Source organism: Haliotis rubra, unplaced genomic scaffold (genome assembly GCF_003918875.1).
Source record: "Haliotis rubra isolate DU_JTF1 unplaced genomic scaffold, ASM391887v1 Scf175, whole genome shotgun sequence".
Lineage (NCBI taxonomy): Eukaryota > Metazoa > Mollusca > Gastropoda > Lepetellida > Haliotidae > Haliotis > Haliotis rubra.
This window is the reverse complement of record NW_025765725.1, coordinates 593243-617100: the sequence shown is the minus strand read 5'-3', so window position 1 is coordinate 617100 and position 23858 is coordinate 593243. Positions and strand designations below refer to the sequence as shown.

Here is a 23858-nt window from a genome sequence, read left to right as displayed (position 1 = left end):
TTTGATGGATGGATGGATGGATGGATGGATGGATGGATGGAGCGGATGGATGGATGGATGGATGGATGGACGGACGAGGGTGGATGGATGGCATGGAATGGTGAATGGGTGGATGGATGGATGGATGGATGGATGGATGGATGGGACGGGACGGGACAAGACGAGATGGCATGGAATGGTGAATGGATGGATGGATGGATGGATGGATGGACGGATGAGATGGCATGGGATGGCATAGGATGGGATGGTGAATGCATTGATGGAGTAATGGCTTTGCACAGAAGGATTTACTACTTACAAGGAGACATCAAAACAAAAGTTTATTTTCCAAAACTGTTTTGTTGACAATTTGCCTGTAACAGGTTTACTACACAGTTCTCATGTCAGTAATTAACAAGAAGACAAAGTCATCAATATCCCCGCAATTGTAACATACTCTTCATGATCATGTCAACTAGCTATGACTATGTCAAATGTTACATTGCTCTTTGCATTGATCTAACGAAAACATACATATGTAAACTATTCATACACTATCATGCTTGTATCAACAACAGACTGCCTGAGTGATTCCACATTTTGATGTAACTCAGTAATGTTGATACTGGAAATAGAGTGGTACTGTTGATTTATGTCATTAGGTTCTTGAATACCCACAAAGTGGAATTAGAGTAGTGAATGGTTTTAAAGTTCTGCACCGAAAAAGATCTACCACCAGACCTATCTATGTGCAAAGTTTGGTGAAGAAATATTGAACATTTTTTATGTTCTGCTCTGCCCAAAGACAAATTTGGACAGACAGTCAGATAGACGGACGGAGTCCGAAATAATATCCTGTGCAAAATCTGTTTAAGGGGATAAATATCATACACAGTAAAACACGAAAAACACGAATTCGGCAATTATTCTCACCATGGATATTCCACCCCAACATCAAGGATAACACTCACCTCCTCCTCTGCAGTGTCTATGCCAACGTTGTGTGTCTTCGTCTTGTTGTTGCCAGTGATGTGAGCGCCCTCTACTTCCTGTGACAGCAGGTATGGCACAAGCCGGGCACCACTGACCTTGGCATTGGCGAATGATGCAGCAAATATGGTGAGAAGCTGGAGCGGAGTGGACAGCATGTTGAAGAGAGCGAGCGTCGAGAAGGTGCGACCAGCCGTCAGGGGCTCCGTCTCCATGTAGGGGTAAAGGATGAATGTCTACAAAACATCCACAGATAGATGTCTGTATTACAGTAATGAGATCAAGAAGAAAACAGAGCAACTCAGATAGTCTGGTTCATGTTGTTTCATACCACAGTCAGTAATATTCCAGAAATGATACAGTTTATATTAAGGCCAGACCAATTGTATTTCTTGTTTTATGGATCCGCTGGTCGTATTTTTTCAAGAATAAGAAAACAAAATAAAAAATGAATTTTTCTGCTCAAAAATAAAATCCTAATGTAAACTTACAAGAACATTTTTTTTTAGATTGTATTTTGCCCCATATACACTTCATAAATTGCCAAACGGAAAATACTTTTAGTATTCAGAAGGAATATTACTTTGGTGATTTTATTTTTTATTTTTTTTCCCTCCTGCCTTTAGGTTTTCTGAGTATAAAAATTTGTAAAACAAGAAATAAAATTGGTCTGGCCTAATATGATATTTACAACACAAAAACACAACTTATAACATCTACATGTCAAGCAGAAATGAAGTGTTGTTCATTATAGGTTAGTTGTGTGTTGGTTGTTTAATGCAGCACTCAGCAATATTCCAGCTATATGTGGCATTCTGTAAATAATCAAGGATGGACCAGACAACCCAGTGATCAACAGCATGAGCATCGACCTATGTAATGGGAATACGACATGTGTCAAGCAAGTCAGCGAGCCTGATCACCCGATCCCATTATTCGCCTCTTACAACAAGCATGGGTTGCTGAAGACTACTTCTTCACAGGTTGGTTATGTTCATAATGTGGCTAAGGTTGCTTACCAATATTGCACCCACAGCTGGAGCAGCCATTCCAAGAAATCCTGAAAGGACAACACAACATTATTCTCTTATCAGTATTTCTCACAACAGTAAATATTGATTGAACATGGCAATAGAAGTGAGCAGGCACACTAATACGGTACACTCTGGGTGTAGGTATCAAGTGCTTGATAACTGTGTTAGAAACATCGCACTCATTGCAATAAAGAAGTTGACTATCCATAGAAGTTGGTTTTCCTTAATCCATAAAATAGTTTTCAAAAATTTGCCATGGGAATTCAAAATAAATTAAGTATGAATATTCTTGATAAAAGTAAACCATCTGTATCAAACTTCACTCAGCACCTTTTACAAAGAAACCATTATCCAAACTTGTAAACAACCATATTAAGCTGGGTCAAGTTCTTGGTTAACAAAATACTGCATTGACCAATGAATGCCCTGACGACACTCACATGACCAGCACTGACCAATGAGTCCCCTGATGACAGTCACACAACCAGTACTGACCAATGAATGCCCTGACGACAGTCACATGACCAGTACTGACCAATGAGTCCCCTGACGACAGTCACATGACCAGTACTGACCAATGAGTCCCCTGATGACAGTCACACAACCAGTACTGACCAATGAGTCCCCTGACGACAGTCACATGACCAGTCTGACAATGACCCCTGTACATGACCAATGAGTCCCCTGATGACCAATCACATGACCAGAGTCCCCTGAGTCCCCTGATGACAGTCACACAACCAGTACTGACCAATGAGTCCCCTGATGACAGTCACATGACCAGTACTGACCAATGAGTCCCCTGATGACAGTCACATGACCAGTACTGACCAATGAGTCCCCTGATGACAGTCACACAACCAGTACTGACCAATGAGTGCCCTGATGACAGTCACATGACCAGTACTGACCAATGAGTCCCCTGATGACAGTCACATGACCAGTACTGACCAATGAGTCCCCTGATGACAGTCACATGACCAGTACTGACCAATGAGTCCCCTGATGACAGTCACATAACCAGTACTGACCAATGAGTCCCCTGATGACGAGTCACATGACCAGTACTGACCAATGAGTCCCCTGATGACAGTCACATGACCAGTACTGACCAATGAGTCCCCTGATGACAGTCACATGACCAGTACTGACCAATGAGTCCCCTGATGACAGTCACATGACCAGTACTGACCAATGAGTCCCTGATGACAGTCACATGACCAGTACTGACCAATGAGTCCCCTGATGACAGTCACATGACCAGTACTGACCAATGAGTCCCCTGATGACAGTCACATGACCAGTACTGACCAATGAGTCCCCTGATGACAGTCACATGACCAGTACTGACCAATGAGTCCCCTGATGACAGTCACATGACCAGTACTGACCAATGAGTCCCCTGATGACAGTCACATAACCAGTACTGACCAATGAGTCCCCTGATGACAGTCACATAACCAGTACTGACCAATGAGTCCCCTGATGACAGTCAATGAGTCCCCTGATGATACAGTCACATAACCAGTACTGATCAATGAGTCCCCTGATGACAGTCACACAACCAGTACTGACCAATGAGTCCCCTGATGACAGTCACATAACCAGTACTGATCAATGAGTCCCCTGATGACAGTCACATCACATAACCAGTACTGACCAATGAGTCCCCTGATGACAGTCACACAACCAGTACTGACCAATGAGTCCCCTGATGACAGTCACATGACCAGTACTGACCAATGAGTCCCCTGATGACAGTCACATGACCAGTACTGACCAATGAGTCCCCTGATGACAGTCACATAACCAGTACTGACCAATGAGTCCCCTGATGACAGTCACACAACCAGTACTGACCAATGAGTCCCCTGATGACAGTCACATGACCAGCACTGACCAATGAGTCCCCTGGATGACAGTCACATGACCAGTACTGACCAATGAGTCCCCTGACGACAGTCACATGACCAGCACTGACCAATGAGTCCCCTGGACGACAGTCACACAACCAGTACTGACCAAGTGTTTGTGAGTCCTTTTATGCTGATTATGACAGTCACATGACCAGCACTGACCAATGAGTCCCCTGACGACAGTCACATGACCAGCACTGACCAATGAGTCCCATGATGACAGTCACACAACCAGTACTGACCAATGAGTCCCCTGATGACAGTCACATAACCAGTACTGACCAATGAGTCCCCTGATGACAGTCATATAACCAGTACTGACCAATGAGCCTCCCCTGACGACAGTCACATGACCAGTACTGACCAATGAGTCCCCCTGATGACAGTCACATAACCAGTACTGACCAATGAGTCCCCTGACGACAGTCACATGACCAGTACTGACCAAAGAGTCCCCTGATGACAGTCACACAACCAGTACTGACCAATGAATGCCCTGACGACAGTCACATGACCAGTACTGACCAATGAGTCCCCTGATGACAGTCACATGACCAGTACTGACCAATGAGTCCCGTGATGACAGTCACATGACCAGTACTGACCAAAGAGTCCCCTGATGACAGTCACATGACCAGTACTGACCAATGAGTCCCCTGATGACAGTCACATGACCAGTACTGACCAAAGAGTACACTGATTAACAGCACATGACCAGATGCGCGTCACACTGACCAATGAGTCCCCTGATGACAGTCACATGACCAGTACTGACCAATGAGTCCCCTGATGAGTCATGACCAGCACTGACCAATGAGTCCCCTGATGACAGTCACATGACCAGTACTGATCAATGAGTCCCCTGATGACAGTCACATGACCAGTACTGATCAATGAGTCCCCTGATGAGTCACATGACCAGTACTGACCAATGAATGCCCTGATGACAGTCACATGACCAGTACTGACCAATGAGTCCCCTGATGACAGTCACATGACCAGTACTGACCAATGAGTCCCCTGATGACAGTCACATGACCAGTACTGACCAATGAGTCCCCTGATGACAGTCACATGACCAGTACTGACCAATGAGTCCCCTGATGAGTCACATGACCAGTACTGACCAATGAGTCCCCTGATGACAGTCACATGACCAGTACTGACCAATGAGTCCCCTGATGACAGTCACATGACCAGTACTGACCAATGAGTCCCCTGATGAGTCACATGACCAGTACTGACCAATGAGTCCCTGATGACAGTCACATGACCAGTACTGACCAATGTGTCCCCTGATGACAATGAGTCACATGACCAGTACTGACCAATGAGTCCCATGATGAGTCACATGACCAGTACTGATCAATGAGTCCCCTGATGACAGTCACATGACCAGTACTGACCAATGAGTCCCATGATGAGTCCCATGACCAGCACTGACCAATGAGTCCCCTGATGACAGTCACATGACCAGTACTGACCAATGAGTCCCATGATGACAGTCCATGACCAGTACTGACCAATGAGTCCCCTGATGACAGTCACATGACCAGTACTGACCAATGAGTCCCCTGACAACAGTCACATAACCAGTACTGACCAATGAGTCCCCTGACAACAGTCACATGACCAGTACTGACCAATGAGTCCCCTGATGACAGTCACATGACCAGTACTGACCAATGAGTCCCCTGATGACAGTCACATAACCAGTACTGACCAATGAGTGCCCTGACGACAGTCACATGACCAGTACTGACCAAAGAGTCCCCTGATGACAGTCACATGACCAGTACTGACCAATGACTGACTGACTGACTGAGTTTAGTTTTACGCGGCTTTTAGCAATATTCCAGCAATATCATGGCGGGGGACACTAGAAATGGGCTTAACAGATTGTGCCCATTTGGGGAATCGAACCCGGGTCTTCGGCGTGACGAGCCAACGCTGTAACCACTAGGCTACCCCACCGCCCCACTGACCAATGAGTCATCTGACAATAATCACATGACCAGTACTGACCAATGAGTGCCCTGATGACAAGCAGAGGGAAGAGGTGGTGCAGCTCCTTCTGTCTGGATTCTGTGACTCTGCGAGTGAAGACGTCCTCCCATGCCAGCAGCTTGATGGACTTGATTCCCTGCATCAGCTCGTTCACGTTCTTCACCCGTCCGTCCGACTGAACCTGGTCAGGAAGAAACAATTAGTTACAGTTACTATTTACTACTTTAAAGACTAAACTGCATACTTCTGTGCTGAGTTGACGACATGCTGTTTCTGGTGTCACATGTTGACAGTAACTCGCTACTTATTATTACATATTACATAATAATAATACTTATTACGTAATAATAAAAACTCATCTGCCTCTATATAATCAGCATACCCCTCCTGCACAGCTGTATTTCTTGGGGAAGTGAGCAACAATCACAAGAGAAACTGTATCCAATTATTTCTCTAGTTTTGAATAAATAATGGGACCAGTTTGCTTCAATAGATTCACGGGATAATTATGAATGACATCAACTTTTGACAAATTTGAAATTGAAGAACACACAATATTTTATTGGGATTAACAAAATATTACAAAAAGCTCAGCCGACAAAGATGGTTTTAAGACTTGTGCCTGTGTATCTGTATATTACTCATAATGGGGCTTCAAGCAGATTGTCACGAATGTTGTCAGATTGTCACGAACCGGTGAACATGCTGACGACATAACAGACAACAATCTGTTGGACAACCTACCAACAGCTTTTTCTGGAGTCGTGACATGATGACACCGACGATGTAGATGAGTGGGCCACACAAGACGACGAACATTCCACCGATCACAGCGCTCCAGCCCATCCGGAAATACAGCAGGATAATAGTCACAAACACCTGGAGACACAACAGTTGTATGTTTTGATTGCCTGATCGTCTATATTCATATCTGTATGTCTGACACCAGTTGGAAGCATCTACCGACAAGAGTGAGTGAGTTTAGTTTTACGCTGAACTCAGCAATATTCCAGCTATATGGCAGTGGTCTGTAAATAATCAAGTCTGGGCCAGACAATCCAGTGAACAACATCATGAGCATCGATCTACGTAACTGGGATACGATGACATGTGTCAGCGAGCCTGACCACACGATCCCGTTAATCACCTCCTCCGACAAGCATGGGTTACTTGAGATCAGTTCTAACCCGGATCTTCACAGGTTTTACTGACAAGAAGCTTGATTGTCATTAGGCAGGTAAAGTGAGTGAATTGTGAAATCTCTGTTTTTGGTATAATCTGACATAAAAGGGTTTATATATTCTGCCATTGTAAGCAATAATCCACCTGTGTCATAGCGGCCTGATTGAATCACAGTTGCTTACCCTGAAATAAGCTGTGCAATGTTTACCTGCCATGAGCTAAACAATGGTATGAATAATATACCTACAATGGTATGACAGATTTACCTGGAATAATGAGAATGATATACAGTGAAGCCTCGTTAATCCGGACGGTTGCGTTTCTCAGCAAATTCGTCCGGATTGCGAATAGTCCGGACTACTGAATCAAGACCCAAGTTGCTTCCCTTACTATTACAAAAACGACACGAATCTGGATAAAACAGATAAGCATTTAATGTAAAGCTTATTGAATTCATCACATCAATAATTTTACCGAGTGACATCCGCATGTTGATCCGACGTATGTGATCACGTCCTTCCTCAGCACAGGTGAGGTAATGTCTAACAAGCGATCTATTGTAGTATGCCTTGAATGTCCGAATTATTCCTGCATCCATCGGTTGAATATGATACGCGGTATTTGGTCACATTTCGCAAAGTTAGCGAAGCACACTTGTGACTTGTTGCGTCACAGCGTTGACGTAAAGCAAAATCACTTTAAGTCCACGTGACCGGATCTGTCTGTCAAAGTACATTAACCAATCACAAAACAGCTCACTTATCACCCACGCCTTTGTATTGTGGTGTCAATCAAAGTGTAAATGTACAGCATCTTGAGTCGGGAGCTTTTAATGTCTTATTAAAACAACAACCCAGTTGGCCAGTTAATTAAGTAAACATCGCCGGGAGGTGTTGTTACGGTTCGTGAACACGACTTACAGCGTCCGGACTGTGAAGCAATTTACTGTTTATTTTACTGATTGGTGACAGCTACTTACCGTCCGGTTCCGGAAACCGAATTTCCGGATTATCGAGGCAAATTATCTAGGCATAGATTGGTAACAAGCTAAAATCGTCCGGGAGACGAGACATCCGGATTATCGGAGTCCGGACTAACGGGGCTTCACTGTACTTAGAATGGTATGACAGATTTACCTGGAAAGGTGTGATTTACTTGGAATGGTGTGAATGATTTACCTAGAATGGTATGGCAGATTTACCTGGAATGGTGTGATTTACATTGTATGGTATTACCGATTTATCTGGAATGGTATGACAGATTTACCTGGTTTGACAGATTTACCTGTAATGGTACGACAGATTTACCTGGAATGGTATGACAGATTTACCTGGTATGAGAGTTCACCTGGAATGGTATGACAGATTTACCTGGTATGACAGATTTACCTGGAATGGTATGACAGATTTACCTGGTATGACAGATTTACCTGGAATGGTATGACAGATTTACCTGGTATGACAGATTTACCTGGTATGACAGATTTACCTGGAATGGTATGACAGATTTACCTGGTATGACAGATTTACCTGGAATGGTATGACAGATTTACCTGGTATGACAGATTGACCTGGTATGACAGATTTACCTGGTATGACAGATTTACCTGGAATGGTATGACAGATTTACCTGGTATGACAGATTTACCTGGAATGGTATAGCCCAGATGTAGTGGATGAAGAAGAACATGTGCATGAGGAACATGGAGTCGACTATCATGTGGTTCATGATCTGACCGATGGTCATCTTGCCCTGACTGAGCACCATGGACGACAGTCTCAGTGCTTTGTCATACACCAGAGTCTGAAACACAGACAGTCTTGTCACTTAGCACATTTATCTCATCTATAGGCCTCTTTGGCCACACAAACTTATTCAACTATCATTATGTCTGTGGTCAAACTTAGTATTCAGAATTAGGGACTTTTTGAAAATGGTGTGTACTGCAATTTTTGTTCAGTTGTCGTGTGACTTGAAAATATAAGCCTGATGAAAATGCTTCCCCCTCTTTTTGAAATGAATATGTTAAAATGTGGCTTTGAGCGTTTTCTTTGAATAACAAGTAAAAGAGTTACTTCCCTCTACATCAACTCTGATGGAAATATATGTCACTACAAATCTTATCCAAGCATATTTTTAATCCAACAATGGTATCATCATGTGATAATGAATTTTAGCGATGTTTAAGCTTCTTTGTCTGTAACCAATGCAACCTTTAGACCCAATTGCAAACCACAATGACAGAGCTCTGACAAGCTAGGACCAAGGTCACATTCAACAAGGCAGTTGTACTGCTACAGTATGGGACTTAATGACAAACTCAGTAAGTTTGAATGTTGTCATGAGTTACCTGTATGGCAGTCCGGAGTCGGATGCCCTCCCTGTAGACGAGGTAGTTGTGGTTTTGAAGCAGAGTATGCTGCAACACCGTAGCCAGGAACAGAACAACCGCCAGAACATATCCGTTCCACACAAACTGGTCCACTTTGACATACTGAAACATAACATTCACACATTACAATTCCTGTGTGTGTCATCTGTGTGTCTGTTACATCACACAGGCAACAAAGCTTGGCCTATTCAGCAATCCAAGAATATTTAGCTCAGTGAGTGAGTGAGTGAGTTGAGTTTAATGCCACACTTAGCAATATTCCAGCTATATGGCGGTGGTCCGTAAATAATTGAGTTTGGACCAGACAATCCAGTGATCAACATCATGAGCATCGATCTGCGCAATTGGGAACCGATGACAAGTGTCAACCAAGGCAGCGAGCCTGACCACCCGATCCGTTAGTCGCCTCTTACGACAAGCATGGGTTACTGAAGGTTTATTCTAACCCGGACCTTCAGGGGTCATATTTAGTTCAGGTCCCGCAGACCCGTGAAGATCAGTGGTCAGCAACCCATGCTTGTCGTAAGAGGCGACTAACGGGATCGGGTGGTCAGGCTTGCTGACTTGGTTGACACATGTCGTTGTATCCCACTTGTGTAGATCAATGCTCATGATGTTGATCACTGGATTGTCTGGTCCAGACAAGGTTATTTACAGACCGTCGCCATACAGCTGGAATATTGCCGGGTGGAGCGTAAAACTCACTCACTCAAGACCTTCAACCATCACTTCAGCCAGCTGAAGATTTATAACTTTCACCGAGCTAGCAGTTACTGAATTCCCTAACTCTGGGATATATGTAGAATTCTTAATTAAATGCACACAAACGTGGAGACAAAAGCATTATTTTGGTCAGTGTGCTTTTTAAAATTAATTTTGAATTCAGAGATATTTTAACAAAGTATTTTGAGATTGATTCAATGCAATAAAATATAACTAGATATTAAAACCCCAGTTCTGTATAAAACATTCTGTTGAAAGTCTCTCTGGCTGTAGAATATCTCCTGTTAAAGATCTGTTTTACATCTGTACAATATGTTGATGAATATACATGCAATTGTTTGACAAATGACCGATGTTCATCACGTTGATAATTGGGTTGTCTGGTTCAGATAAGTGGAATAATTCTTTAGTGTGGCCTTAAGGTTGTCTCCCAAAACCCCTACATCCCATAACCCCTATAGCCCAGTACCCCTACGATTAGTTAAAACAACACACAGGATTTACCCGTCTGGCATAATGAACTGACCCAAAGGAGAGGTGAGGTGAGGTGAAACTGGGTTTAACGTCGTGCTTGAGAATATTTCGCTCATATGACGACGTGCATGCATGTGTATGTGTATGTGCGGCTGCTTGTACTAGCCCAGGCTGAAGCTGGTTTTAAAGTACTAGCCCACTGAGATACCACGCCACAGTGAAGCATGAATACCCCACTCAGACACATTATACTGACTCCGAGTCGACCAGTCCTTGTTGTACCCATTAATGCCGAGCGCCAGGCAGGGACCAACAAGTACCATATTTTAACGTCTTTTGGTATGACGTGGTCGGGGATCGAACCCGCGACCTTCTGCTCTCCGGGAGGACGCTCTAACCACTACACCACGGAGGCGGTGACCCAAAGGAGAGATTACAGGGTGGAGTATACAGTGTGAGGTTAAGCTGCATAGAGTACATGTATACAGATGAGAAGAGAATTTAAGCTGTAGGGGTTATGGGAGGTTACTTGCCTCAAAGCAACAAACAATCTTTAACTATAATATCAGACATAGCAGTAAGACTGTTCACAACTCTGAAAACTATTCTGCTGGCAAAAATATCATCGAAACAGACTGGGAATGTGTACACAGTTGAAAGAACAACGTACAGGACATATTGACTTCCAATCTGACTAAGAAATAAACTGAAAAAAAATTAAAACGCTAAAACATGAAACATGAATGAAATGTCAATGAGCAACTCAACAGTATTCTAGCTATATGTCAGTGGTCTCAGGGCTCCAGATAATTTTTCAACATCAGGAGTACGTACTCCTTATTTTTGTAAATCTGGGAGTACTGGAAAAACTTAGAGTACATTTAGAGTACTGAAAGTAATTTAATGGAGTATCAGTTATCTTGTGTTTCGTTTCATATATGCACCACAACATTGCTACTCTTGTGTAAACAGGTGAAAAAACAATAAAACAATACTTTTTTCAGATAAATATGTCTGTAAATGATTCTAAGACCGTACACCACTGCTGTGGTGCGTATCTTCTACATTTTCTAAATTATTTCCTACAGTATCATGCATATTTATCATCCGTACATACGCTGATATGGCCCATATCTAGATCCCTGGTGGTCTGAAAATATTGGAGTCAGGACCAGACAATCCAATGATCAACATTATGAGCATCGATATACACTAATGGGATACGATGACATGAAGAGCTCACATACATGTATAGCCGTCCTGTTCCTGCTGTGGTACTCAGGGTCTGTGATATCATAGGCATAGTCCACGATGTACTGAATGATGACTGGGCCGACGAACGACAGTGAGTCTCCGAGGAAGCGATACAGGGCTGCCAGCAACAGCATAGGCCAGAAGGCTTGTAGGTAGGTCTTGAACAGTGATGGCTGACATCCTTTCTGTGTGGCCTTGAACTACAAGACAAACCATGTAAGTGTATCACCTCAACTGAAGTCTATAGACCAAGTGAGCGAGTGTTTTCTGTTTGACGCTGCTATTAGCAATATTCCAGCAATATCATGGCGGGGACACCAGAAATGGGCTTCACACATTGTACCCATGTGGGGAATCGAACCCGGGTCTTCAGCGTGACAGGTGAACGCTCTAACCACTAGGCTACCCCACCGCCCATCTTAATACCAAAACAAATACAGGAATATATAAAATATCAGCTTAGGCCAGACAAATTTTATTTCTTGTTTTATGGATTTTTGTCCTCAGAAAACCTAAAGGCAGGAGGGAAAAAAAACATCACCAGTCAAAGTAAATTATTTCTTTTAAATACTAAAAGCATTTTACTTTTGGCAATTTATGAAGTGTATATTGGGCAAAAAACAAGTTTGACAAAGATTTTTTGTAAGTTTACATTTTTGGCCAACAAAAATATTACTATTTATTTTTTGAGCAGGGAAAATATTTTTTTCTTTTTTTTTCTTATTCTTGCAAACATTTGACCGGCAGATCCGTAAAACAAGAAATAAAACTGGTCTGGCCTTATTATGACATTCTGTAAACTTAGACATTTGTTTTTATGGAAGCAAAATATTAGTTTGAAAAATCAAGTACAAAAAGTGACTTCAATCAGTTTACAAACACAACTCAGGTGTACACGTTGCGTAAATAAGTGTGGAAATCAGGGTCCAAACCTTGCTATTGTTACAAGCAATATAAATGTGCAGCCTTATGTTGAGTGATGGAAGTCAGTGGAAGACGAAGTATGTAGCTCACACATATTCACTGACATGGTGCTTAGTCTCAGTGTTCATACTTCAAGCTAAATTAAATGTATTCTGCGATAGTTTTACCTTTTCTTCCTCAAATGCAAACTGTAATTTCTTAAACTGGGTTTGTGCCTGTTCGCTCTGAAACAGAAAGACAACAGCAGTTAGCATGGCTGGTGACCAGCACAAGCAGCTCGGTCCTGGACACAGCAGACAGGTCAGTTTACCATGATTACACCATCAGTGAATAATATCAACACAGCTGAGAAATTTATAAACCTCCAGTGATGTCAATCTATTTTCTCGCCAGGTTTTCCATAAAATCCCAGGGATTTTCTACAGAATTGCCCAGGGATTTTCTGAGGAATAGTCTTTTACTTTGAAATATTTTCCTTGTACAAATTTTGAAGATTCACTCAAAGGGCCACTGATCCAGAGCGATTAATGTTTCCAGCCAACAGTCTAATTACGAAACCTAGCTGCCAACTGGTCAGCCCCTGCTCCCTTGACCGTGACGGACGCGGGGACTGGGCTACTGTCCACCTTGGCAGAATTTCTTCAACCTAATCAGTGGGACATTAGGAAGGGTGGATGCCCATCAGATGCCGTTATTTGACAATATCCCCATACGTTCTTGTCTGATTGTAATAAAGTATCCCAGCAGTGTAGGCTTTTTCAGATTTTCAAATGTTTGGATGGTATAGTGACTGATCCAATTTGATACTATTTCTACCTCAATATTTAATCATGTAAAAATATGATGTCTACGTATGCTATGATATCAAAAACACACATTTGATATATTTGAATCCATAAACTAAACAACCCCACTTTGCCCGAGCCTGATATTGTTGCTATAACTTTAGTCTGTTTTAATTTTAATATTTGCATTTTGTTTTTATTTATTTGTTATGGCATTCAACAGAATCATTTATTTTGCCGTGAAGTGTAATGAGACAGACAACATACACTAGGTCGCACTCAGGGCATGTGTGTGAAATATGATACACGTTGGCAGTCTATCAAATGTCTACATATTAGAATCTTGTTATAAATTCACTAAGTATAAGCAGATCGTGTACATTTTATTAAGTTTCAAAATGCATACAAATACGATAGTAAACTAATTAGGATTATAAGACAAAATATAAAGACGTACATTGACTTCGTTATTTCAGTCCGAACATTTTTTTACCACTGGCAGATGGTTAAACTTAAAATGTTTTCATTTGTTATCAAAATAATGCCATTTAATACTACATTCAGATTGACTAGTAGTGAACCCAAGCTCACTACTCTCCCCAAGACTCACCATGTACTTTGAAACTTAATGAAAGTAAGTTAGCCTTACTTTCAAAACAATGCTATTATATCAGGCTTCTCACCAAATTCAAGGTCAAACTATTTCTTAAATCAAATTCTACATCCATTTACATTAACATTTTCATAAAGTCAACATTACTATCAAATCAAAATTTTACAACAAAATCAGCATTTTTATCAATGTGAATATTTTTTTATAAGAAACCAAATTATTCATCAAAGTCTACATAATCTTACAACAAAATCTACATAAGATTATCAAGTAAAAAAAAATTCATCTTTGTTGATCAGTCTATACTTATACTATAAATTGCGCATGAGGGTGGCGCAGCAGAGGTAACGAACCAGTCATGAATTCTGGGATATCATCCGGGTACTCACAGGAGAAAAACAATAACAAAAGCAACAACCAGTCCACGGAAATTGCTCTGGATCAGTGGCCCTTTAACTTTGTCTTGCTATTACTGAATATGATCGTAAAATATCACATTATTGAAAACTTCCAATATATTGTGGTGATGCCTGGTTTCGAACCTGCAACCCTTCACTTACAAGCTTGGCGGTTTTATCCACCAGGCTACGAAGGATCGCTGTCAAGAATGAAGAATGTGATTGTGTGTCAGTATGAACCATGTGCTCCTCACAAGACAGGTTGTGCAGGACACGGAAAGCGCATGCAGAGCACATACATTACACGCGCAAGGCAAGGTATCGGCTGCCAGTCACATCCCAGTTTATTTCAATAGTAATTAAAATTATGTCTATAGTATATCTTCGGTCTGTTCATATGTTGGATCGAAACAGACTCCGAGATTTTGTTTGAAAAGCTAAGCCTGCGGCAGAGGGGAACTGGTTTTGATCCTTCACAGAAAGCACATCCAGGGATAGAAATACTTCTTTTTCTAAGTGTGCCTCAGGGCACCAGGCAAATATTTTAAACGTGCCTTTCAGAAATCAAGTGTGCCCACATGTAGCAATGATGATGATCATTTGAAACGTAATGTCAGTAAACAACAAATGTAACCTGTTTTCTGTTATTACCGATATGTCTTGTTTAAGATGGCTTTCTTAAGCTTCATTTGTTCTACTTTCCCAACACCTTTAATAGCTAAGAATTTTGTGACAGGTTTACTTGTTCAATATATCTAACATTTCCTCTTCAATAACCAATCTATCAGTACTCCCATCACTCTAAATGGAAAAACAGCCAGATTTCTTGACATCATCCATCATAATTCCAGTGATTTCCTTGGCGATAAAGTCAATAAATGTTTTTGCTTGTTTGTCCTTTGCGTAAGTGTTTTGTTTTGGGGATTACATGACTATTTTAAAGGTGAGGTATGCGTGCCATAAGAACAAGAATTTTTTTTATCCGTGCCATTTCAGTATTTACCGTGCCATTGCACCCTAATATATGGGGTATTTCGAACCCTGACATCAAATCTGGACCAGACAATCCAGTGATCAACATCATAAGCATGGGTTGCTGAGGATCAGTTCTAACCCTGATTTTCACGGGTCTATCCCAGCATGTAACTTATGCATGTAACAAATGAGTTTGTGTGTTGTCTAATGGCTCACTCAGCAATTTTACAGCAATTATCCTGCAATACAGTGACAGCCTGAAGATAATCAGGTCTGCCATTGGGGTACACTGACACTTTATCAACCAACACACCAAGGTTGACCATGCTATCGAATATGCTGCGCATTACAGGGGTGGTAGGGTAGCCTTGTGATTAAAGCAATCGCTCGTCAAGCCGAAGATCCGGGGTTCGATTCCCCACATGGGTACAATGTGTGAAGCCCATTTCTGGTGTCACTCACTCACCCACTGTGCCTTACAACCAGCTTAGGTTTTTGGGGACAAATTCTAATCACTGTAACCACAATGAATAGGAGTGTGTGTCATACTCATATCCACATGCTCTAACAACATCTGAAAACATCAATAGATACGATAGGTAAAATGGGGTTATTGTTTTTGCTGAATAGTCACTATGTATGAATACTTTTGGTAACAACTATCATTTTCTCCTTAATCCCAAACTTAAAACAACCATGTCATCAATCCTTGTGAAATAGTTACACTTTTAGTATATATCAGATTCATCTATATCCAGAACATACTGCTAGCCATGCTGGTCCATCAGTCCCTGTCATCCTCACAACCACAAACAAAGAAGCACAAACTGTCATCTTGTAACAAAATCTGAATCTATTATGAGATTGTCACATAGCCTTTGACATGCTGGACACCCTTGACCACTGGACTAGGCACACCTATACATCTCCTTTACTTCAAGCACCATGCCGTTATCATGTTTGAAACAAAACCTGAAACTTTCTTGTGACCAACCTCGAATACTTGTTGCCCTTAACAACACATGGAGCAGACTTACGTAACCTCCTACCAACATCTACTTCAAGCACCATAATGTTATTGTTACACTTTAATATGACTAGCCTTCATCTTACTTGACTACCAGATATTTATTATCTTTGACAAGACACGCCTTTGCATTTCATTACCAAAATGGACAAAAGTGACTGTCTATAATGGATATGCCGTTTCTGGATTCTAAATTTTACAAACGAACTGGCTACATCAACAGAAAATTGACTCACTTATCCACACGAAGCTTTGATCTTCCGCTGACAGTGTGATGTGGAGCACGTGAGTCCCACGTGTCTTGACAGGAGACAAGGTCGCCTAATCCGGATTAATGACAGATCAGCAGGATATTGGTGGTGATTAGTAGGCCTATCTGACACGAGTGAACCATTGAGTTCTAACTGTTCAGTTGTTTATACAGTCAAAGCAATAAAAGTGCAGTGTGTTGATATTCAAGTCAGTTGTTTATACAGTCAAAGCAATAAAAGTGCAGTGTGTTGATATTCAAGTCAGTTGTTTATACAGTCAAAGCAATAAAAGTGCAGTGTGTTGATATTCAAGTCAGTTGTGAGGCATCCTTCAAGTCAGTTGTTTATACAGTCAAAGCAATAAAAGTGCAGTGTGTTGATATTCAAGTCAGTCAATAAAAAGTGCAGTGTGTTGAGGCATCCGTGAGGCATCCTTCACATCAGCGTTGGCTGTCTTTCAAAATTGATCACCAATGGCCAGTCAACCTACTAAACATGGGCGTTAGGCAGTGACAGCCAAGGAAAAGAAAGAAATCTGTCTCTACAAAGAACAAAATCAAGAACAAAGACTGACTGACTGACTGACTGACTGAGTTTGGTTTTACGCCGCTTTTAGCAATATTCCAGCAACATCACGGCGGAGGACACCAGAAATGGGCTTCACACATTGTGCCCATGTGGGGATTCGAACCCAGGTCTTTGGCGTAACGAGCCAACGCTTTAACCATTAGGCTACCCCACCGCCCCCAAGAACAAAGACATTTTCAAGACAGAATAATTGTAAAGGTATCACTATGATTGTTACGTTGCGATGCTGGCTTTTAATATCTACACAACAAAGGTTTGTTGATCATGAAAATTTTGGATTTTCCTTGAGCTGTATGAAAACAAAAAATCCAGATATCCAGATATTAAGTTATCCAGATGATTTACTCAAAACTGAATGTGTCCGGTCATCCAGGGTGTCACTGTACTACGATGCCATCACATTTGGAGCAAATCCTGAATCTTTAATGTGACTAGCCTTCATCTCACTACACTTACTTATCCTTGACAAGACACATCTTTGAATCGCCTCACCAAAATCTACTACAAGCACCATGCTGTAATAAAAAATGACTAAAACTTCTTGAGACCAGCACTGACCACTTGACCGGCTCATTGTCCTTGACATACAGACATCTACACCTACAACAACGGCACGGCTGACCAAGATGGCAACTGTCCCCACAGGGCCAACACACTTGAACATCTCCAGGTTGGGGATCAATAACTACACACTGTTCCCCTGCATGACACTACCAGCCAGGCCTCTGTACATGACAGTTGACATTTACACGGATGTGATCCATCAGGTGGAAGCATATATACAATGCAGGCCGACTGCATCATTGGTTACAGTGTGTCCCATAGCTGCACATAGCGATAGATTAGATTGATAGCCAAAGGCAAGTCTTCAGCATCAACACTGTGACCTTATATCTAAGTGCATGTTTTCGTACGGTAGCTTCAGTATATTGTATTGATGGCATAAAAGGTCAGAACACATTCTGTGAAAACACTTCAATATTCTTGATGCTTTTGTAACACCTCAGTTTATCATGAGCTTAAACATGTGGCAGGAGCATTGCCATATCACAGAATTTAACTCATCATTCCAAAGCTTATCCAACCATAGTGTTCATATCACCCCTGATATCAACTCAGAACGTATCCTTCAAAGGTGTCATTGGCACCTCTGATATCAATTCTCAGAACGTATCCCTCAAGGTCGTCTTTGTCACCAGTCTGATATAATGCCAGAATTTATGCTTTAATGGTGTCTTTGTCACCTCTGATATCATTCCAGACCATATCCTTCAAGGGTGTCAATGTCACCACTGATATGATTCCAGAACATATCCTTCAAGGGTGTCTTTGTCACCTCTCATATGATTCCAGACCAGTATAATTCAAGGGTGTCTTTGTCACCTCTGATAGGATTCGAACATATCCTTCAAGGGTGTCTTTGTCACCTCTGATATCATTCCAGACCGTATCCTTCAAGGGTGTCTTTGTCACCTCTGATATCATTCCAGACCGTATCCTTCAAGGGTGTCTTTGTCACCTCTGATATCATTCCAGAACGTATCCTTCAAGGGTGTCTTTGTCACCTCTGATATCATTCCAGACCGTATCCTTCAAGGGTGTCTTTGTCACCTCTGATATCATTCCAGACCGTATCCTTCAAGGGTGTCAATGTCACCTCTGATATCAACTAAGACCGTATCCTTCAAAGATGTCAATGTCACCTCTGGTATCATTCCAGACCAAATCCTTAAAAGATGGTAATGTCACCACTGATGGTGAAGTGAAAAGAGAACAAAAGTTTGCAAAAGTCTATTGTCACCAACAATCAACATTGTATTGTCATTGTCATCTGTATATGCCTACCACACACCAGTGACAGCAAACATTGCACTTCACTGTCAGATGAAGTATGTGCAAATCAGTTGTTAGATTTCCAAAATGATCTCAAATGTAATTTATTTTGAAAAAGGTTTTGCAAAGGCTGGCCACGAGATTACCAAAAACCACATTATTATCAGATCTTCACACAGAGAGGTATCATTGGACCCTAACATACAGGTATGATCAGATCTTTACACAGAGAGGTATCATTGACCCTAACATACAGGTATGATCAGATCCTCACACAGAGAGGTATCATTGGACCCTAACATACAGGTATGATCAGATCCTCACAGAGAGGTATCATTGGACCCTAACATACAGGTATGATCAGATCCTCACACAGAGGTGTCATCAGATCTTTACACAGAGAGGTGTCATCAGATCTCCACAAAGAGAGCTGTCATCAGATCTTCACTAAGAGAGGGGTCATCAGATCTCCACAAAGAGAACTGTCATCAGATCTTCACTCAGAGAGGTGTCATTAGATCTTCACACAGAGAGGTGTCATCAGATCTTCACTCAGAGAGGTGTCATCAGATCTTCACTCAGAGAGGTGTCATCAGATCTTCACTCAGAGAGGTATCATCAGATCTTTACACAGAGAGGTGTCATCAGATCTTCACAAAGAGAGCTGTCATCAGATCTTCTTATGCACATTAAATGAAACACCGAGGACAAGTAGGTTTGGTCACAGTTAACACGCATCACATAGTGCACGTGCACTTGTTTCAGTGTTCCAACTACTGCGCTTATCCCCTTGTAATACAAACCAATAATAGTGATTTGAATCTATGATCGTTTGTTAAAGAACCACTAAACTTTGTTTTTGTTACTCTTTTAACCATTACATATGAAAGATTTGTGGTTAGTCTTATGCGGAACACCAAATTTATTCTTTAAAAACTTGTGGTTAATTAATACCGAGCAATTAAAAGTGGCCAAAAGTCGCCTGCTTCACTCTCGCCCGCCAACGAAACCACAGACAGGTTACGTAACTGTCGCCACAGCGAACCGGAAGTGACGTCATATGAGGAACGCTTTTCAGTTCGTTGTATATACAATGTGTAGCAAGCTCGTCATTTTGATGATTTTTCGACATCAACAAAGACATGCCGAATCGTTGCGTTGCCGTCAATTGCTCCAAGGGGTCGGGCGATGGTGTCACCATGCACAGATTTCCACAGGACCCCGCAGTTCGTGCTAAATGGGTTATGTTTGTGAGTGCGAAGCGAGCGTTGTGGAAGCCTGGAACGATATCTTACTTGTGTTCAGATCACTTCTCGGATGATTGTTATTATCGTTCCTTTGGCTTTGAGCAAAAACAAGAGTTGGGAATAAGCTCGAGTTACAGTCGTCGTCGGTTAGAGACATGGGCAGTCCCATCGATCCACAAGAAATTGAACCCTCGTTCCGGACCTGTTCCCGAATTTCATATGGATTATGCTGGGAAGAGGAAGCGACCGGCCTTCGAGAAAAGAGAGAGGAAAAGGGTGAGTCGTTCTTTAAATTCGCAGAAGAGATCATAATTTCATAACTTGTATTAACCACATAATGTCCCACGAACGACATTTACGGACATGTTTCTAGGTCGATTCTCGGCTCTGACCTGCCTAGTAGAATAGAAATGGAGTGACTCGATACCCATCTTGCTTCCAAGATAGAAGTACTCGTGTTAAAAGCCGTGTCATGCAAAATCCTTTCGGACACCATTCAAGTACATATTTAACTACAACCTAAAAGTATGTTTGATTATTTAACTTGATGAAAAGAAACCGTAATCGCATTGATTCTCGAACAGACTTCAGTCCGTCACGTGACGATTTTTAACAAAATGGCGCCTTGTTGCGAATATATATGCGTAAATGCTATATTTTGGGGTTTTCACAAAGTTACAAAATCAAAACTACTTTCTACTCTTAGTAAAATGTGTATTTGATTCATGACCAAAAGGGCTTTCCATGACACAACTTGTAACATAACGATTTCTACATGTTTTAAAATCATGTTGAATATGTAATTCTGAGTTTTAAATGTTCAATTGGCAGTAAGGAGGATTCATGAAGAGGTCAACATCTTAATTTCACTTTTATTTTATTTACTTTTTGTTTAAAGTGAAATTTATCGGAATACATGCTTTCTTACAATGACTTTCACTGCAAACAGACTATAATAACCTGATTAAACTGTGGCAAGAACACCTGTTACAAAGTCACATCCTGTGATATGGAGGTGGTCATCTGTGACACCTGACACAGGTAGCTCCCCGTCACTTGGTAATTTGTGGCTGCAGGTGTTCAGGAAACATGATGGACATTTCGCAGAGAAACAATGCTATCAAAATATCACCACAAGTGACAATATGTTATTCACCACAGCGAATGAGCAGATACTGAAATGATCAAATTAGACAGTAGCATCCATTTATTAAACATTTCAGTACAGAAACAATGCATACAATATACCACTAGGTGTGAGAATATGTTCTTTATCATGTCAAAAGATATTAGATATGGAAATATTGGATGGCAGCATCTTTTTATTAGTGAGTGAGTGAGTTTAGTTTTACGCTGCACTCAGCAATATTCCAACTATATGGGGGCGGTATGTAAATATTCGAATCTGGACCAGACAATCCAGTGACCAACAGCATGAGCATCGACCTGCGCAGTTGGGAACCAATGACAGATCTATTTAATAATCACTCTCACGGAAATACACAGGAATAATTATCATTTTGGTATTAATTTAATTGTTATGGATGCATACGTTATTTATGAGTTTATACACAGTGTTCAACATTATAAAGAGGGGCCGTGAGGTTTTTGCTGCAGTATTTGATTCTGGGACACCTTATACTTTATCATTAAAACATTCTTTGGAGAACTGGGTTGAAACCAACACCTAGTAGGAGTGAGTGAGGTTTAGTTTGACCCCGCTTTTAGCAATATTCCAGCAATATCATGGCTGGGGACACCAGAAATAGGCTTCACACACTGTACCCATGTGAGGAATCTTCGGCGTGAGGAGCGAATGCTTTAAACATTAGGCTACCCTACCCCACCCCACAAACTTATGAAACCAAAGAGACTTAACAAAGAACTGGATTCCTTATCATAAGACAATATATTGGTCATGGTGTAAAACAAATTTAATGACAGCGGGCGAGGAAGAGGTTCATAAGAGTTTATGAAAGGACTTTTCTGTTTCACTGACAATTACTTTCTGGTCAAGTGGCGCAAAACCATACTCACTCACGGATACACAATTACACAAACAAGGGTTTAAGGCATAAACCAACCTCAGCTCAAACCTTTTCAACTTAGGATTTTAAAGTATGGCAAAAATCACCACACAGTATGTAAATTAAATCTGACACCTTAGTTTCGATTTTCGATAACCATTATAACTATTTTGACTTCATATTTGAACACTTATTTAGATTATTTCCACACAGCCAGAACATAATTTTGACTCCAACTAGAGCAGTTTCGAGAGCTGAAATAAGGTGAAATGTGATTGGTTGATGCCATGGTAATTATCCAGTGAGAATTGTTGTTAGTAGACATTGCCAAGTTGACGATGGATTGCACGCTAAAAAAGCAGACTCTGAGAGTTAAATGAAATCGGATGTTTTTACTTGTATGAACAATCGAATTGAAAATGATTGAATCGAGGGCCCAAAATTGAAAATCAAATCGTATCGAGGTCTGGGTGAATCGTTGCAGGCCTGGTCAATGTTGCTCTCTGGTATGAAAGCAATGAAAGGCTGCAACTGCGGCATAAAGTTACCATGGTCACCATGCCCTCCTATGCTTGTAGTGGGTTTTCCGGAACCCCTTGGCTTACTAAGCACAATGACTCCCAGGGAGATGGGTGCTCCCGAGCGATGTGGTGTTCGGCCGCAACCTTGTACAAGACAAGAACCCAACTCAGCAAGTAAGCCTCGCCTCGCCACGATTTACAAGGTGGCCCCGTAATTAAAGTCTTGCAAATCGGGCCAGCCCCTGCTTCAAGAAGGCCCCCCAGACACCGACCGAGGCGGGTGAAAGAGAAACACAACAGGGCATCTCCAAGGTTTAACGTTCAGTTCCAGGCAGCATGAAATTGACCCTCACTCCTTTGCCTAAGCATAGTCAAAGGATGTGCCTGGCAACTTTGGAGGCAGAACGCAACGAAATCCACTGGAATTGGGGAGTGACAAACTTCACTGACATAATTGCTCTGTGGAGTAGAGGTCAGTAAGCGTGAATGTCGAACACCTCTGCATCGTCATACTGATTGGTCCGTAGGTCCACTGACTGACAGGTCCGTAGGGCCACGCTAGGTGGCCGTCCGATGCCTTGGTATGGAGGCCAAGTGGAGTAGTTCTTAAACCCTTTTATTCAGTGTATACAAGGAAGTCCCTCATCTGCATTGTTGGGCCGATGTAAGCTGCTGAGCCAGTACAAGAGGTCCGAACTGGTGTAGTGACAGGTCTCGC

At 41.7% G+C, this 23858-nt stretch overlaps 1 protein-coding gene across 1 annotated transcript in view; it reads right to left on the bottom strand.

Moving 5' to 3' along the window:
• LOC124272985 (ATP-binding cassette sub-family C member 9-like) overlaps positions 1 to 23858 on the bottom strand; it is a 96162-nt gene that overhangs the window by 50626 nt on the left and 21678 nt on the right. Inside the window, exons 3-10 of the mRNA XM_046708223.1 lie at positions 13043 to 13099; positions 11945 to 12151; positions 9459 to 9602; positions 8756 to 8911; positions 6671 to 6805; positions 5945 to 6107; positions 1989 to 2029; positions 951 to 1205 (exon numbers count right to left, since the gene is read on the bottom strand). Of these exons, the coding sequence (XP_046564179.1) occupies positions 951 to 1205; positions 1989 to 2029; positions 5945 to 6107; positions 6671 to 6805; positions 8756 to 8911; positions 9459 to 9602; positions 11945 to 12151; positions 13043 to 13099 (1158 nt within the window). The remainder of the gene's footprint in view (positions 1 to 950; positions 1206 to 1988; positions 2030 to 5944; positions 6108 to 6670; positions 6806 to 8755; positions 8912 to 9458; positions 9603 to 11944; positions 12152 to 13042; positions 13100 to 23858) is intronic.